The sequence below is a fragment of the Xyrauchen texanus genome, chromosome 33, assembly GCF_025860055.1.
Source record: "Xyrauchen texanus isolate HMW12.3.18 chromosome 33, RBS_HiC_50CHRs, whole genome shotgun sequence".
NCBI classification, from domain to species: Eukaryota; Metazoa; Chordata; class Actinopteri; order Cypriniformes; family Catostomidae; genus Xyrauchen; species Xyrauchen texanus.
The window spans coordinates 1,013,403-1,030,812 of NC_068308.1; the positions used below are offsets into that span (position 1 = coordinate 1,013,403).

At 39.1% G+C, this 17,410-nt stretch overlaps 1 protein-coding gene across 4 annotated transcripts in view; it reads right to left on the reverse strand.

Moving 5' to 3' along the window:
• Positions 1–17,410, reverse strand: part of plekha1b (pleckstrin homology domain containing, family A (phosphoinositide binding specific) member 1b) — an 85,359-nt gene that overhangs the window by 44,141 nt on the left and 23,808 nt on the right. For all 4 annotated transcript variants that reach the window (XM_052102786.1, XM_052102787.1, XM_052102790.1 and 1 more), the window contains exon 2: positions 12,039–12,199. In XM_052102786.1, the coding sequence (XP_051958746.1) occupies positions 12,039–12,179 (141 nt within the window). In that variant the 5' untranslated portion in view covers positions 12,180–12,199. The remainder of the gene's footprint in view (positions 1–12,038; positions 12,200–17,410) is intronic.

The following is a 17,410-nucleotide window of genomic DNA, read 5'->3' on the forward strand; positions in this document are numbered from 1 at the left end:
ATAGATTAATAAAGTGCAGTGCTAATTATTGATCCTGATAGATCAAGTGTTCAACAGTCTGACTGCTTGGGGGAAGAAGCTGTCATGTAGTCGGCTGGTGCGGGTCCTGATGCTGCGATACCTCCTGCCCATGAAGTGGTGGTGGCGTAGTGGCTAAAGCACAGGGCTGTTAATCAGAAGGTCGCTGGTTCGAACCCCATGGCCACCACCATTGCGTCCTTGAGCAAGGCACTTAACTCCAGGTTGTTCCGGGGGGATTGTCCCTGTAAAAATCGCACTCTAAGTCGCTTTGGATAAAAGCATCTGCCAAATGCATAAATGTAAATGTAAATGTAATGATGGTAGCAGTGAGAACAGCCCATGACTCGGGTGGCTGGAATCTCTGATGATCCTCCGAGCTTTTTTCACACACCGCCTGGTGTATATGTCCTGGAGGGAGGGAAGCTCACCTCCGATGATGTTCCTGGCAGTTCACAGCACCCTTTGCAGGGCTTTGCAGTTGTGGCCGGTGCTATTGCCGTACCAGGCGGTGATGCAGCCAGTCAGGATGCTCTCTACAGTGCTGGTGTAGAACCGTGTGAGGATGTGGTGGTTCATTCCAAACTTCCTCAGCCGTCTCAGGAAGAAGAGGCGCTGGTGAGCCTTCTTCACAACGGCCTCATTGTGGACGGACCATGTGAGTTCCTCAGTAATGTGGACACCGAGGAACTTGAAACTGTTGACTCTCTCTACCGGTGCTCCATTGATGGTGATGGGGCTGTGTTCTCCGTCTTTCCTCCTGAAGTCCACCACAAGCTCCTTGGTTTTACTGACGTTGAGGGAGAGGTTGTGCTCCTGACACCAGCATGTCAGAGTGTGCACCTCCTCTCTGTAGGCTCTTTCATCATTGTCAGTGATCAGACCTACCACCGTCGTATCGTCAGCAAACTTAATGATGGCATTGGAGCTATGTGTTGCCACACAGTCATGTGTGTACAGGGAATACAGGAGTGGGCTGAGAACACAGCCCTGCGGGGCTCCAGTGTTGAGGGTCAGTGATGACGAGGTGTTGCTGCCCATTCTAACCACCTGACGTCTGCCTGACAGGAAATCCAGGATCCAGCTGCACAGTGAGCTGTTTAAGCCCAGAGCCCGGAGTTTCATATCAAGCTTGGAGGGCACTATGGTGTTGAATGCTGAGCTGTAGTCTACAAACAGCATTCTCACATATGTGTTCCTTTTTTCCAGATGGGAGAGAGCAGTGTGTAGTGTAGATGTAATGGCATCATCAGTGGAGCGGTTGTTGTGGTAGGCAAACTGCAATGGGTCCAAAGAGGGGGGCAGAACAGAGCAGATGTAATCTCTGATTAACCTCTCAAAGCATATGCTGATGATGGGGGTCAGAGCAACAGGACGCCAGTCATTTAAGCAAGTGATTGTGGCTTGGTTCGGTACAGGCACAATGGTTGATGTTTTAAAGCATGTGGGGACTACAGACAGGGAGAGGGACAGATTGAAAATATCCGTAAAAACACCAGCCAGTTGATTCGCGCACGCTCTGATGACGCGGCCCGGAATGCCGTCTGGACCCGCGGCTTTACGGATGTTCACCCGTCGGAAGGATCGGGTTACATCCACAACAGAGACGGAGAGTGAATCAACCTCTGTAGCATCAGCCGCGAGTGCTCTCTCCGCGAGGGCGGTGGTGTTGTCCTCGAAACGCGCATTAAATGTATTACGTTTTTTCCGGGAGGGATGCAGTGGTGTTCACGGCGGAGTCTTTATTCCGTTTGTAGTCCGTGATGGTATTAATTCCCTGCCACATACTTCTAGAGTCAGTGGTGTTGAACTGACCTTCAAGTTTGTGCCTGTACTGGCGTTTGGCTGCACTGATAGTGTTACAGAGGGCATAATTGGCTTGTAAACGCTCCTCCGTGTTAGAAGAATTAAAAGCGGAGGACCGCGCATTGAGTGCCGCGCGAACCTCACCGTTAACCCATGGTTTCTGGTTGGGGTATATCCGTATTGTTTTGGTTGGAACAACATCCTCTACGCACTTCCTGATGAAACACGTTACGCTGTCAGCGTAAACCTCGATGTCGTCATCAGAGGCGGACCGGAACATCTCCCAGTCCGCGTGATCAAAACAGTCTTGTAGCGCAGAGTCTGATTGGTCCGACCAGCACTGGATCATTCTGAGGGTGGGTGCTTCCCGTTTCAGTTTCTGCCCATAAGCAGGTAGAAGTAGAACGGAAGAGTGGTCCGATTTGCCAAATGGGGGGCGGGGGAGGGATTTGTAGCCATACCGGAAAGGAGAGTAACAGTGATCTAAAATCCGGTCCCCTCGTGTTTTGAAGTTTATGTGTTGGTGGTACTTTGGTGCTATTGTTTTAAAATTAGCTTTGTTGAAGTCCCCGGCAACAATGAACGCAGCCTCAGGGTTCGCGGTTTCCTGCTCACTTATACACCCATACAGTTCCCTGAGTGCCCGGTCTGTGTCGGCTTGTGGGGGGATGTACACAGCTGTGATGATGAAAACATAGAAACATGTAAAAAAAAATAATCTACAAATACTGAAGCAGCAAACTTTGCAAAACACAAAATTTATGTCACTGCCAATACTTTTGGCCATGGCTATATCCCTGGAAATATATAAACTCCAGCCACTTGTCCTCGCATCTAGCTTCAGCGTTGGTGCGTTCCGTTCAGAAATTATCACCCCAGACACCCCTATGAATTATTTTCTTTGAAAACAATTAACCTAGACTATGAGAGCTTCAGAGAGGTGAAAGGTGATAACCGACAGTCAGAACTCACTTTTTAAGCAATTCTAATAAAAAAATCTGTTTGGAATGACACTATTTAATGTATTATTCTTCCTTCAAATTTCCCTGCGAAGACTTGATCAGCACCAGTTAGAACACAGCTAGTGTTTGGAAGATCACAAGATACACAGGCAATGAAGCTCCTGGATAGTGACGAAGAGTTAACATTTTCCTCAGAAGAAGAGCGGGACTCCGATGAACATTTGTATTTTGAAGAGAGACTTGATCCAGCCGAGGATAAAATTTCAGACGAGTAAGTCATTTAGTTTTCATTAGTTGACATGCTATTTTATATAAACATGTACATATTTTACTAGTGGGACTGTTTCCAGACTTGCCAGCCAGGATTCAGAGTTTCTAGAGGATACAGAGAAATGCTGTTTCGGCTAAAGCAGATATTTAAATTGTACGCTGTATGATATATATTTAATATGATATAAAAATAATATGAATGATTAGATTATATTTTATCTAGTGTTTATGCTGCCTCATTATCATCAACAAAGCTTGTGCTTGCAAATATGTGTTCAGGTTAAATGAGTAAAATGCACTTTTAAATATGCCCATATTAGAAAATCAGCATATTATAATGATTTCTGAAGGATCATGTGACACTGAAGACTGCAGTAATGATGCTGAAAATTCAGCTTTGATCACAAATTGCATTTTACAATATAATTAAATAGAAAACTGTTCTTTTAAATAAATGCATTCTTGGTGAGCAGAGGAGACTTTAAAAGGTAGTGTAGGTCTAAAATTAAGCAAAGTCTTTATGTAAAGAAAATGTATAGTCAGATTACTTCTTTTATCTTAAAACTTGATTTTGATCATTAAGTCTCCTCACATTCATTCTCTTTCTGTCACATTGCTCATTGATAGGCCCAGGGGAGGGGTCTTTTGTCTCCTCGGGTGTGAATTACCTCAATATTCATGATCATTCACTCCTCCTCGCATATGACCTTTCTAACACTAAAAGTGTCTTACAAAGGTTTAATTACTATATTGTTTTGTATGAATGAGTGATCAGGATGATTTTCACATCATTTTGTAGCAAAAACTCTAGGCTACAAGATCCTGTTCTCAAAAGTCTTGTGGACAAATGTTTAGTATGTGTTATATGGCCTTATTTCAATTACTTAAAATTTTAGTTTTTTCAAAAACCATGCATAAACGTTATTTTCTCAAAAATACAAACATGTACACACATGTTGCTCACATATTATTGTAACCCAGTTTGTGCTGAATACAGTGTTATCAGACTTTAGCCATTAATATGTTTTTAAGCAACTGAAAAAAGCACAAATTTAAAGGTATGTCAAAACTTCTCCAATACCCAAAACACCCTCAGACCCCAGAGGGTTAAATGATTGTACCTTATGAAAACTAATTGTGTCAACATTTAGAAGTACACTAGTAAATAGATTACTTCAAAGGTAATAGATATAGATGAAAAGCAGCAAAACTTAAATTTTGATTTCACAATATTTTTAAAAATGTATTTTTTACTTAAGAATGCCCTTAAAAAGTGTTGCATAAAGCCCCTTAAATGCATTTTTCTAAGTACACCTTAAGGTTGGGAAGTTAAAGTGATTCAAAAAACAAGATGGTACAGTTTCTAATAACCAGTTGAAGAGTACAGTAGGTCAAGAAGATTTATTTCGCAATAGAAAAACATTTGCAGGAGTACATGTTTAATATAAGAAATCGCCAGCAAGCTGGAGGGTGATCTAATAGGAACAACCAAACAGAAATGTGCCTAGTATTTTCTGCTCTATGCATCTTTATAAAATGGATGCATTAAAATCACGTTTACTCAGATAATTGTGCCGATGTAGTCTTTTGGGGATAATTCACCAATGGAACTTGGCTGTCCTCTATTGGACATTTGTAGTACTACGTCTGAATATAAACTGTCATCAAATGGTAATTTTTTTTATATATCGACATAAAATTTAGATCAGATCTGTGTTAGACATGTGGTCTTTACATTTCAATTTATATTTTTAGCATATTTATATATATATATATATATATATATATATATATATATATATATATATATATATATATATATATACACACACAACTAATGAAAATCCCAAATTCAGTATCTCCGAAAATTAGAATATTACTTAAGACCAATACAAAAAAAGGATTTTTAGAAATGATGGCCAACTGAAAATTATGAACATGAAAGTATGAGCATGTACAGCACTCAATACTTAGTTGGGGCTCCTTTTGCCTGAATTACTGCAGCAATGCGGCGTGGCATGGAGTCGATCAGTCTGTGGCACTGCTCGGGTGTTATGAGAGCCCAGGTTGCTCTGATAGTGGCCTTCAGCTCTTCTGCATTGTTGGGTCTGGCTTATCGCATCTTCCTCTTCACAACACCCCATAGATTTTCTATAGGGTTAAGGTCAGGCGAGTTTGCTGGCCGATTAAGAACAGGGATACCATGGTCCTTAAACCAGGTACTGGTAGCTTTGGCACTGTGTGCAGGTGCCAAGTTCTGTTGGAAAATGAAATCTGCATCTCCATAAAGTTGGTCAGCAGCAGGAAGCATGAAGTGATCAAAAACTTCCTGGTAGACGGCTGCGTTGACCTTGGACCTCAGAAAACACAGTGGACCAACACCAGCAGATGACATGGCACCCCAAACCATCACTGACTGTGGAAACTTTACACTGGACTTCAAGCATTGTGGATTCTGTGCCTCTCCTCTCTTCCTCCAGACTCTGGGACCTTGATTTCCAAAGGAAATGCAAAATGTACTTTCATCAGAGAACATAACTTTGGACCACTCAGCAGCAGTCCAGTCCTTTTTGTGTTCTGACGCTGTGTCTTGTTCAAGAGTGGCTTGACTCAAGGAATGCGACAGCTGAAACCCATGTCTTGCATACGTCTGTTCGTGGTGGTTCTTGAAGCACTGACTCCAGCTGCAGTCCACTCTTTGTGAGTCTCCCCCACATTTTTGAATGGGTTTTGTTTCACAATCCTCTCCAGGGTGCGGTTATCCCTATTGCTTGTACACTTTTTTCTACCACATCTTTTCCTTCGCCTCTCTATTAATGTGCTTGGACACAGAGCTCTGTGAACAGCCAGCCTCTTTAGCAATGACCTTTTGTGTCTTGCCCTCCTTGTGCAAGGTGTCAATGGTCATCTTTTGGACAGCTGTCAAGTCAGCAGTCTTCCCCATGATTGTGTAGCCTACAGAACTAGACTGAGAGACCATTTAAAGGCCTTTGCAGGTGTTTTGAGTTAATTAGCTGATTAGAGTGTGGCACCCGGTGTCTTCAATATTGAACCTTTTCACAATATTCAAATTTTCTGAGATACTGATTTTGGGGTTTTTCATTAGTTGTCAGATATAATCATCAAAATGAAAAGGAATGAACACTTGAAATATATCAGTCTGTGTGGAATGAATGAATATAATATTCAAGTTTCACTTTTTGAATGGAATACTGAAATAAATCAACTTTTTGATGATATTCTAATTATATGACCAGCACCTGTGTATATATATATATATATATAAATATAAGTTTGTGCAGTAAATTTTCATTACAATAAACTTTTATATCTTATTTATTTCACTAAAAAAAAAGTCAAGTTTCTTCTTTATAAAGAGAGCAGGATTATGTCTGTACTCCTTAGCATTCATGAGTTACAACCATTTACGTTTACACCCAAATATAGGAAGAAGGGAATTATAACAATTAATGTGTTGCCATGGCAGCACTATTTAAGAAATCAAATATCCCTTTACAATTTCACACCAGCAGTGTCTTGGCATTATTTTAAAGAATTTTGAAGAAATTCATGCTAACACAAGAGGGCTGGATACCACAGCTCCTTCCTCCAAGCCTTCCACGGCTCCATCTCAGCCTTCCGCGGCCTCACCTTCCAGGTCTGCCATGGCCACCTGGAACTCAAATCCCTGATCCTCCAGCCGTTCCGCCTGCTCCACCTCCAGATCCTCAGTGGCCTCCTGATCATCCACCAACTCCTCCATGGTCTCTTGACCATCAGTCAGACATCCCTTGGTGCCTCGGCCATCTGCCTGATATCTCTCCCTCAGTACCATCCTCTTCATTCGGGCACAGAGAGTCTGCCCTTTTGGGGTTCTGTCATGAACTGTTCTGTGTTTTTCCCTGTCTTCAATAGACTCCGTTGTTGAAATCACCTTCTGCTCTACATTTCCCAAGATGCCCAGTCATCATCCTCACCTGTCCTCCATCATTGTGTTCAGCTGTTTTGCATTCACCTTCATTTGTGCTGCTATTTTTACTGTCATGATCAGTTATTGCTTTGAAGCTAGTAGTTCCTTTGTTCTTCAAGCCTTGTGTTAGATGTATTAGTATATTCATCTTCTTCATTAAATACTACATATGGGTTCACTAACTTCTCTCTCTCCTGGCTCATTGCTGACACCACAGAGCAGAGATATTTTTTCTAAATAAACCAAATTGACATTTTAGGGCTGGGATAAACGATTATTTTTTAAACGATTAATCTAGCGATTATTTTTTTCGATGCATCGATTAATCTAACGATTCATTTTTTTCCCAGTCCGATTCGATTTCGATTCGATTAATCGACTTGTGACAACACCGGTAATACCGGTTTCATCGGGGGTGGGGGTGTATAAAATGTAAAAAAAAAAACAACAACATTTGCTGGGAGTTTGATTGACAGGCGATCTGATCAATCAATCATAATACGCCATTTTTGTCCGACAAAGTAGTCAGGAGAGAGAAGATTAACGTCGGTGGATTTGAATTTGAATAATGGATTGTAGGCTACCGTACTGACATCTTTCCGCGGTTAAAACAACAGTCCTTCTGATGTAGGCTACATTCATGTTTAGCCTATTTGATGCTATAAATTAACCAAGGAAAAGATGATCGGTTCACGAGCAGCTTTAACTGAGGCAATCTGTCACGACACATTAAAGAGCCACAAAATAGTAGGCCTATTTATGGTTTAATTTTCTTTGAATGACCAAATTTGAAAGTTGAGACTTTATTAAATGTTACCTGCTTGGTCCTGTCTGTCAGCGCGTTGTCAGTGTCCTCTATGTATTTTTCACGACATTCATAGCTATAAGCGCATTATTAATAGCTATAAGCGAAAACTGTAGGTGTCGACAACGTATTATAGCCTACTCCAACATCGAGTGCAAAGTGGGGAGTTGAAAAAAAAACTTACGGTGCTCTGTCATCTGCGGCTGCTCCCGGGTGGCCATCTCCATTTTGCAAAGACGACATATCACGGAATTGTTTCCTTTTAAATTAAATAATTCCCATACTTTAGAGGAACGAGTGCATGCCGCCTTGCACTTCTGATAGTCTGAGGAGCCACTCGTGTTGGCGCCGGCGCTGCCATCTTTGTTTTGGGTCTGACAATTCGACACGCATATTTTGCGTCGACGTCATCCCAGCCCTAGTGCTGGTGCATTGCCATGGTGCTAGAATGGAAAGCCATCTCCATTTTGCAAAGACAACATATCACGGAATTGTTTCCTTTTAAATTAAATAATTCCCATACTTTAGATGAACGAGTACGTGCCGCCTTGCACTTCTGGTAGTCTGAGGAGCCACTCGTTTTGCTTCTACTCTCCGGCGCCGCCATCTTTGTTTTGGTCTGACGAATCGACGTGCATATTTTGCGTCGACGTATTTTTTGCGTCGACGTCATCGATTACGTCGACGCGTCGTCCCAGCCCTATGACATTTACATGTATGCATTTGGCAGACGCTTTTATCCAAAGTGACTTACAGTGCCCTTATTACAGGGACAATCCCCCCGGAACAACCTGGAGTTAAGTGCCTTACTCAAGGACACAATGGTGGTGGCTGTGGGGATCAAACCAGCAACCTTCTGATTAACAGTTATGTGCTTTAGCCCACTACACCACCACCACTCCTATAAAAATGATTTGTCTTCAGCAGAAAAAAAGAAAGTTATACAATTCTGGGATGACATGAAAGCGAGCAAATGATGAAACAATTAAAATTTTTAGGTTAACTATCCCGTTTACTAACATTACAACATTCTTACTATAAAAATGTTTACTTGTTTGTGTATATAAATATATAAGAATCTTACAAATTAAGAGTGCAGCCCTCAAGGGGTCACTGATCCAGCTTTACAGTCCCTGACCTTTCCAAAGTTGAGTAGCCCTGATTTAATGTAAGAACTTTGACTCTTTAATGGATATTATTTAATAAAAGTGAATGTTTGTCACTGAATGTAAATCTCCCTGCTCTGGATGATGTAACACACCTGCATCTAGACGAAACGAAAGTAAAAAAATTCTGCATGAGTTTCCAAGTTAGAAGTCTGACATAAAGTGTCATTCCATTGCACTTTCCCCAGTTGTAAGATGGAAATTCCGACTCTCCGAGTTGAACGGAATGCTCCGTAAATCATCGAGTACTCAAGTAATTAGTCTGAGTACTTCTGTAGACAAAATGACCAAAATGCCCATCCCTAATATAGACAGGTGTGTGCCTTTCCAAATCATGTCCAATCAACTGAATTTGCCACAGGTGGACTCCAATCACAGTGTAGAAACTTCTCAAAGATGATCCAGAGAAATGGGATGCACCTGAACTCAATTTCAAGTGTAGATTGATGTGAAAAAAATCATTTGAAAGCATTTTATCATAAGGCTGCAACGTAACAAACTGTGAAAAAAGGGGTCTGAATAATTTCTGAATTCAATGTATTTATATAACCATTGATTATTTTGATCATGACTTTGATAAATGCTGTCCCTAGGGAAAAGAGAAAAAAGTTTGAATTTGACCAGATTACCTGATAACCAGATTTAGGACACAAATTCGCTGATGATCTTCTGTTGAGCGATTGCTCATATTTGTTATACAACAATTTTTGGCCAATACCGATTTTAACAAAAACCTATAGGTTGATACCGATATTTTGTCACTTACCTTATTTTGTAATCAGATCAATGTTTTACTGAGGAATAATCCTTTAAAATGTACAAAGAGGTACAAAAGCTTTTTTACTGTTCTAACAAATAAATCATTTCCATTGAACATGGATTGGATCTGCTGAACACATGACAGGCCAAAAGTTTAAAGAGAGCCACAATGAAAGATAAAAAGATACAAAAAATAACTAAATACGATAATATGATGATTGATATGAAAAAAGGTTACTTTGTACTTCTAAAACAGTTTTGTATTTCTCAGTTCAAAACAACCGAACTCACATTTGACATGTACTGTATATGATAGAATATTATAAATTCACACTATGCATATGTTGGGCAATTTCACAGAAATGTTAACCGCGTCATGGAAAATTGAAACGTTTAAACCAACGGAACAAAACCCCTTTTAAATTCTGTATTATAGTGGTATAATAGATCACGGATAATGCCATCCAGACCGCAAGAGGGCGCCGCTTGCTCACACAGAGCTGATTGAAGCACTGAATGCAGATTAGATTTTAAAACACATACTTTATGCTTAGTAATCACGCAGCCCATATTACAATTTTAATATTAATTCATTAAATCGTACAGATTAATGGGGCGGCTGTGGCTCAGGTTGTCCACTAATCGCAAAGTTGGTGGTTCGATTCCCGGCCCACATGACTCCACATGCCGAAGTGTCCTTGGGCAAGACACTGAACCCCAAGTTGCCCCCAATGGTAAGCTAGCACCTTACATAGCAGCTCTGCCGTCATTGGTGCGTGAATGGGTGAATGAGACGCAACGTAAAACACTATTAATACCGCTAAGGTTAAAAAGGCGCTATATAAGTGCTGACCATTTAATGGATATCATACCGATATCTCAGAAGTCAAAGTCTGCTGGTTTCAAAGTGTTTTGATGGTTTCCCTCATCATGTAGCCTATAGGTAAGTGCCCCTTTACAACTGGCACATCTGTTTATGGCATTTTTATCGTGAAAATAAGAAAGAAAGAAATGTAAATATTACATGTTCTTAGGAGTGCCAACCCTTCTACATATTGTTGCTGTTATTGGTTCTGGATTTTGCATGTGAATTTACATGTGAGTTTTTACAAAGTGTTTTACTAATTAATTATAAATAAACCATCAGGTATTCATATCAGCGTTTTCATTATTCAAACCGATATGCTGATGGTTTTCATTTGGTCAATAATTGGCCAATAAATATCAGCAGTTGATACATCAGTGAATCTCTAGTTTATGGTTAAAAGTTATGGGATCAAAATCCAGTCAAAACTATTGCGGTCACGAATCCAAAAATAATATGCGTGAATCAAATAATAAAAAAAGAGCAGATAATAAAATAAGCACAAAAATAAATTAAGGGTGCAGATCAAAATAAGTTGATGTATTAATTATGAATCAAAAATATATAAACGCATTTAAAATATGCTGAATTTGTTTGCATCAGAATTGCAATTGCCGTCACCTCCCCTCTTCCAATGATTGGCTAGAGGAGGAGCTGTCAGTCAAGAACTAGTGGACCGATAGGGATGCAAAACGCCCCTGATTTAAATGAAACTCTACTCACAAGTTTTGGAAAGAAATGAAAATATGAGAAAAATTGTCAGAGAGCACAAAAAATGTAATATAACCAAGAAAAACATGATTTTATTTGCAATTCTGATGACTGCTTTCATTTTTCTGTTGTTGTTTTTGCAGCATATTTTAAATGTGTTTATATATTTTTGATTCACGCTTATTATTATTTTGGGATATGTGACCACAATACTTTTGACGGGATTTTGATCCCATCAAAAGTCCCTTGTTATGCAGCAAATTTTTTCAGGTTATTATTGAGATTTTGGTTGCACAATAAACTGCATCTGAGATTGCAACTCAACCTTAGTTGACCGTTTCGGCAAAATCAAATAAGACACTAGAAGATCAAATAATTACTAGTTCCAATAAGACACTAGAAGAGACTACATTTCGGTCTGTTCCTCACACAAACCGATCATACAGCAGCTTTGGCACAAGTTGAAAAATATTTTTATGGTGCATTTTTTTTACTTTTAGGAAATTAACAGCCCTGGTCTCCATTAACTATTATTGTATAGAAAACAGTAGTGTGAACATTCTGCTAAACATCTCCTTTTGTTTCCTCAGAAGTCGTTCAAGTTTGAAAAGACATTAAGGAGAGTAAATCATGACAGAATTAACTGTTGCTGTAGTTCTTGCCAAGTAACTGAGCACAATCAGGAACATTGTAGACGGGTTAGTACCTGAGGGTTATCCATGTACCACACCAGGCTGCCCTCCTGCGTGTCCAGGATGAAGTAGCGCCGCAAAAACTTGCCGCTGTTCTCCATTTCCTCGATGTCTAGAAAGCCACAGATCCGATTCTGACGATCTACGTACGGCATTTCTGAACATGTGCATTACCCTGCAACAAAAGCAGAGAGATGGAGATTATGAGGGAGTGTGATGAGAGTGGGGGCGGATGATGATTTAGAGAAATTTGGTATCTTGGTGTGCAGTGGTCTGGCAAAATGCTGGTAATTATATCTTGTGATGTCACCCTGTGGTCATGCTTCATGGAAGTGACATTTACTTGTTACTTCAGCGCTGATGAATACTCGTCACGCAACGCTGCATGAATACAAATAGGCTGAGAGGCAATTTATACCCACTGGTCTCACGGATTCAGTGACTTCACAGGCAGTGATTTGCATATGAAGGCACCTCTTACGGACGCCTGTTTCAGACTGCCTTCCAAGGCACCATAGCGTCATATCTTATGATCTAGAACAAATTAAGGTGAGACATAACCAAGCACATATTTAGTAACCAAGTTAAAAAACTGTTTTTTTTTACTGCTTTATACAGCTCCATCAGATGCCATTTTTATTCTTTCAACCAACCAGCGAACAGCACATGCAGGATGTTAGGCTATCAAAGTCAGTAAAGGCTGGATCTATGCTCCTTTCAAAAACTGGATGTGGCACATATTGGATTTAGCGCACTTCGATGCCTTCCAACCTCAGTATTCAGCCTCCGAAGACAGCATTTTCAGCTTTCGGACACAGCCAGAGACCATTTTTTCAACAGCATTACTCAAACTCAGTATGAAAGCAAAATGGACACTAGTTACTTTGCTATATATTGGCTCTGGTTGTATTGTGCAAATTTAATCAGAACAACTTCAAGTTTGTAGCCTTTCGTATCTTTCATCATAATGTAATCATTTGAAAAAAGATTTTCAGCAGACATCATAAATTCTTTTTATTCTTTTATCCCCTCTCCTTCAACCACTCAATATTCTGGTATGTAGTGCCACTTTTCACAATCCAGAACATTCTTGATGGATAAAATCAAGTTAACCTGCAAGAATTTGTAAGAAGTTTTCCACACCTGCATTCATATCTACACCTTGATGCAATTCTTCCTCATGTATGTTTTCTCTTTTAATTGTTTACTGTACTTTTGAGTGTGATTATGATATAAGGAGGGTTTACCTGTATGCTGGGCTGGAAATCTCAAAGATTAATAGTGGTGTTTTCCTTATTACATCACGTGTTGTTCTGAAAGCATTAAGAAACAAGTGAAACACAGAATATAGACTGTCGTCCACACAGCCTGACCGAATTAAACGAAAGTGAAGCGCTGCCGGCTTGCACGTGCTGCACGTGTGTGTTGTGTATACTGCAGTCTCATCCCATTCGATCTTTTTTGGTTAGCATCCCATTCAGCTCATGATCACAAAGAAGGATTACATCGAGATGTAGATTGGAATGCAGGTGCAGAATTTATACAAATAAATTCTCTCTCGCCATGTGCAAATGCTGGCACGCATGCCATAGGTTGCCAACTCCTGTTATAAGTCATATTCAGCTTTTCAAAACATTTCACAAAAATCTGACCTATTCACTCACTGCTCCTCTCCCCAGCATCTTAAATGTTTGTATCCTCCAGGATACAAAAACCTTTTTTGGGGTAAATGCACTAAAATCAAACATGGTGGCTACGTCGATAACATCAAACCTCACGGGTTCTTATTGAGTCTCTACAGCAAATGTACAACATAACATCATAGTGACATCACACTGTTTTACAATGAAATACCATATGGACATCCCATACATATACATTACAGTCCTTTATGTCACTGTTAACTTGTAGTACCACTTAATGCTAAAGCCAGCCTAATTTAAGCTTCATTAAACCCACTACAGCTATCAACAAATGACAAAATGTCATGCAGAACATTGCTTTCTACTTGCACTCATCATTGAACATGTGATTGCATAAGACTAAACCCAACAGGTATAAATTAAGCAATCTGATTGGCTGATGAATCGGACATTAGATTCCTATTGACCTGCACTGGATGTGCTGAGGGCTGTTAGAGGAGGAGCTCAGACTCGCGCATTTCTTGTAAACATCAAGAAACGAAATCAGGTTGCATAAACATTTCACCACTATACATTTGCACACTGATGAGGTCTACCAGGTCTGACAGGACCACTGCAGACGTTCTGCACTTCCTGCAATCGCATGTGAACAGGAAGTAAACTAGCACTCTTGCTGGATATAGTCCAAACATCTTACTAAAAACATTGCAGAGTTCACTCTTCTTCTGCTCCCATGTTACCACTCCATCCATCCACTGCTTGACCTCTGACCTCTGTGTACGTGTGGAAGAACAGGGACTGTGACTGAGAAATAAGCATGTGGACCTGACAGATACCAAACAGGTCAAACAGTACATGATGGGAGACTTCAAATTCATATGGATTGGGAAAATGTTCATTGTGATAATTGTACACTTTTGCAATAATTAAGTTGCAAAAAGTTTATTAAACTTATAGTCTTCCTTCAGTTTTTGGCCAAAAATGAAGACATGCTGGGTTTAATAAGTGAAGACATGCTGGGTTTAATAAGTTGCAGTTTAAAAGGGGTTTAAAAAATGGTGACAGAATCTCTTGCACCGATTAATCTACTGTCTTGATTTTTATAGCCAATTATAAACCATCGGCATATTGGTTATAAGAATGCAAACACAGATATGCAACACTGATGGTTTATTTATAATTAATTAGTGACACACTTTATAAAAAAAATATGTGAATTCACATGCACAATCCAGAAGTAATAAATGCCACAACACGTAGAAGGGTTGGCACTCCTAAGAATATTTAATTTTATTCTTATTTTCCAGTTAATCTGGAAAAAAACGCCACTAACGGACGTAACAGTTCTGAAAGTTACACTTATCTACAGTATAGGCTACATGATGAGAGAAACCATTAAAAATACTTTAAACCAGCAGATTTTGACTTCTGACAAATGGGTATATCAATTAATGCTGTACGATTGATTGAATTAAGATTGAAATCGCAATATGGCCTAAATCCTGTGTTTTAAAATCTAATCTGCATTCAGTGCTTCAATCAGCTCTGTGTGAGCAAGCGGCGCCCTCTTGCGGTCTGGATGGCATTATCCGTGATCTATTATACCACTATAATACAGAATTTAAAAGGGGTTTTGTTCCGTTGGTTTAAACGTTTCAATTTTCCATGACGCGGTTAACATTTCTGTGAAATTGCCCAACATATGCATAGTGTGAATTTATAATATTCTATCATATACAGTACATGTCAAATGTGAGTTCGGTTGTTTTGAACTGAGAAATACAAAACTGTTTTAGAAGTACAAAGTAACCTTTTTTCATATCAATCATCATATTATCATATTTAGTTATTTTTTAGTCTTTTTATCTTTCATTGTGGCTCTCTATTGTTCAAGAGATCCAATCTTTTAATGGAAATAATTTATTGTTACTGTTGTTTAAAAAAAGAATTCCATGGCCATGACACATGATGATTTTATTTATGCGCCGTGGACACAAGATACACATGTAATTTACTCAAAAGCATTATTAGTCAGAATTGCTGTAACTGTTGCTCTACAGACCGTGTGTTTCAGCGAGAGGGAGCCGTTCTGGCATGTTCAACATGTGAGGAAGGTGGATATTTTATTGCCACAGTGTGTGTGTGCGTGTGTGTGTGTGTGTGTAAAGAGGAAGAGAGAGTGAGAGGTGGTTTTACACAGCACAGGTGCAGCATGTACACACTGAACAGCTTCAAGCTCTTTGCATGAGCTCATATGAGAATGGAATGAGGACAGAGAATTTTTCACCTGCCAGTCAATAACACGTGCTTACATTTCCCCACCATAAACTGACACAATGAATGTTTTGTCACTGTAGAAGGATTTTAAGCAAAATGTTAACATTTTTCATAAAGTACTTATACGACAACATTTGTGTTTTCGTCACTAGACAGAAGGTCTTATGTACCATTGGTGATTGAAGGATGTCCAAAATGAATGTCCATTTTTATGAACACAGGTCACCACTGCTATGATAATAATCAGAAAAAGAGAAATCTTGTAGGGATGCACTGCTATAAAAATGTTTGGCCAATACGATAACGACAAACAGGTATAACCTGATTTTTATATTTTGCCACTTCTGATCATTGATCATTGTTTCGCATAGGAATTATGCTTTACAAACAAAAATACAAAGACAACAATACATTATTTTCATTGAACATGGATTGCATCTATTGAACACATGATAGGCCAAACATTTAAAGAGAGTACCAATAAAAGTAAAAACCTTTTTTTTTTTTTTTTTAAAGATAAAAACTACGATATCGTGACAATTGTGGTGTGAAAAAAGGTTATACTGCCCTTGTGATAGAACATTACAAAATCATATTATATGCATAGTAGACATGCTTCATTATTTTTGTTCGTGTTTCTTTATATTAATTACATAAAAAAATATTAGAAGTTAGATCAAATTTTATAATTAATATATATATATATATACACATCATTCACTTGCATTGTGAGGACCTATAGAGCTGAAATATTCTTCTAAAAATCTTCATGTGTGTTCAGCTGAAGAAAGTCAGTCAGACACATCTGGGATGGCATGAGGGTGAGTAAATGATGACAGAAGTTTCATTTTTGGGTGAACTATCCCTTTAAAACTAATGTATACTGATACAGCAGTCATGGTTTTTGGACATATGGTTTACATGGTATTGCACAGTAAAGAATGAAAAGGTACAATAACGTTGTACGTATATAAAAAAAGAACCTTGGTAAAACCACAGCTTTATTTATTTATTTTGAGAAGCTTTCAGTTTTAAAAGCACTTCAAGAGTCATCACTTCCATATGATCCAGGCCGATACAGACATTTGCTTTCTGTTACAAAGTAAGACAAACTAGGATTGTAACAAACTGCAAACTAGCATGAACATTCATTGGACATTATTCCCACTTTCTTTTTAGCACCGTAAAATTCTGTAAACTGATGATAAGTGCATGACTTAATGCTCATGTGAGACATAATCAGTGTAGCACTCGTCTCAGTTACATCTCTGTATGTGCAGTTTCCTAAAGAATTGATGTTAAATAACTAGAAGAAGCTTTCAGAGCGGTTTCGTCTTTCTAAAGGTCAGACCTTGATTTCATAAGCAAGGAATTTGACAATCAAGTAAGGGATAATAATGTACAGTCAGCCAGTCATTATAGCAAAATAAACTCTGTAGGTTGACTGTACTTATGTACAAATGAAT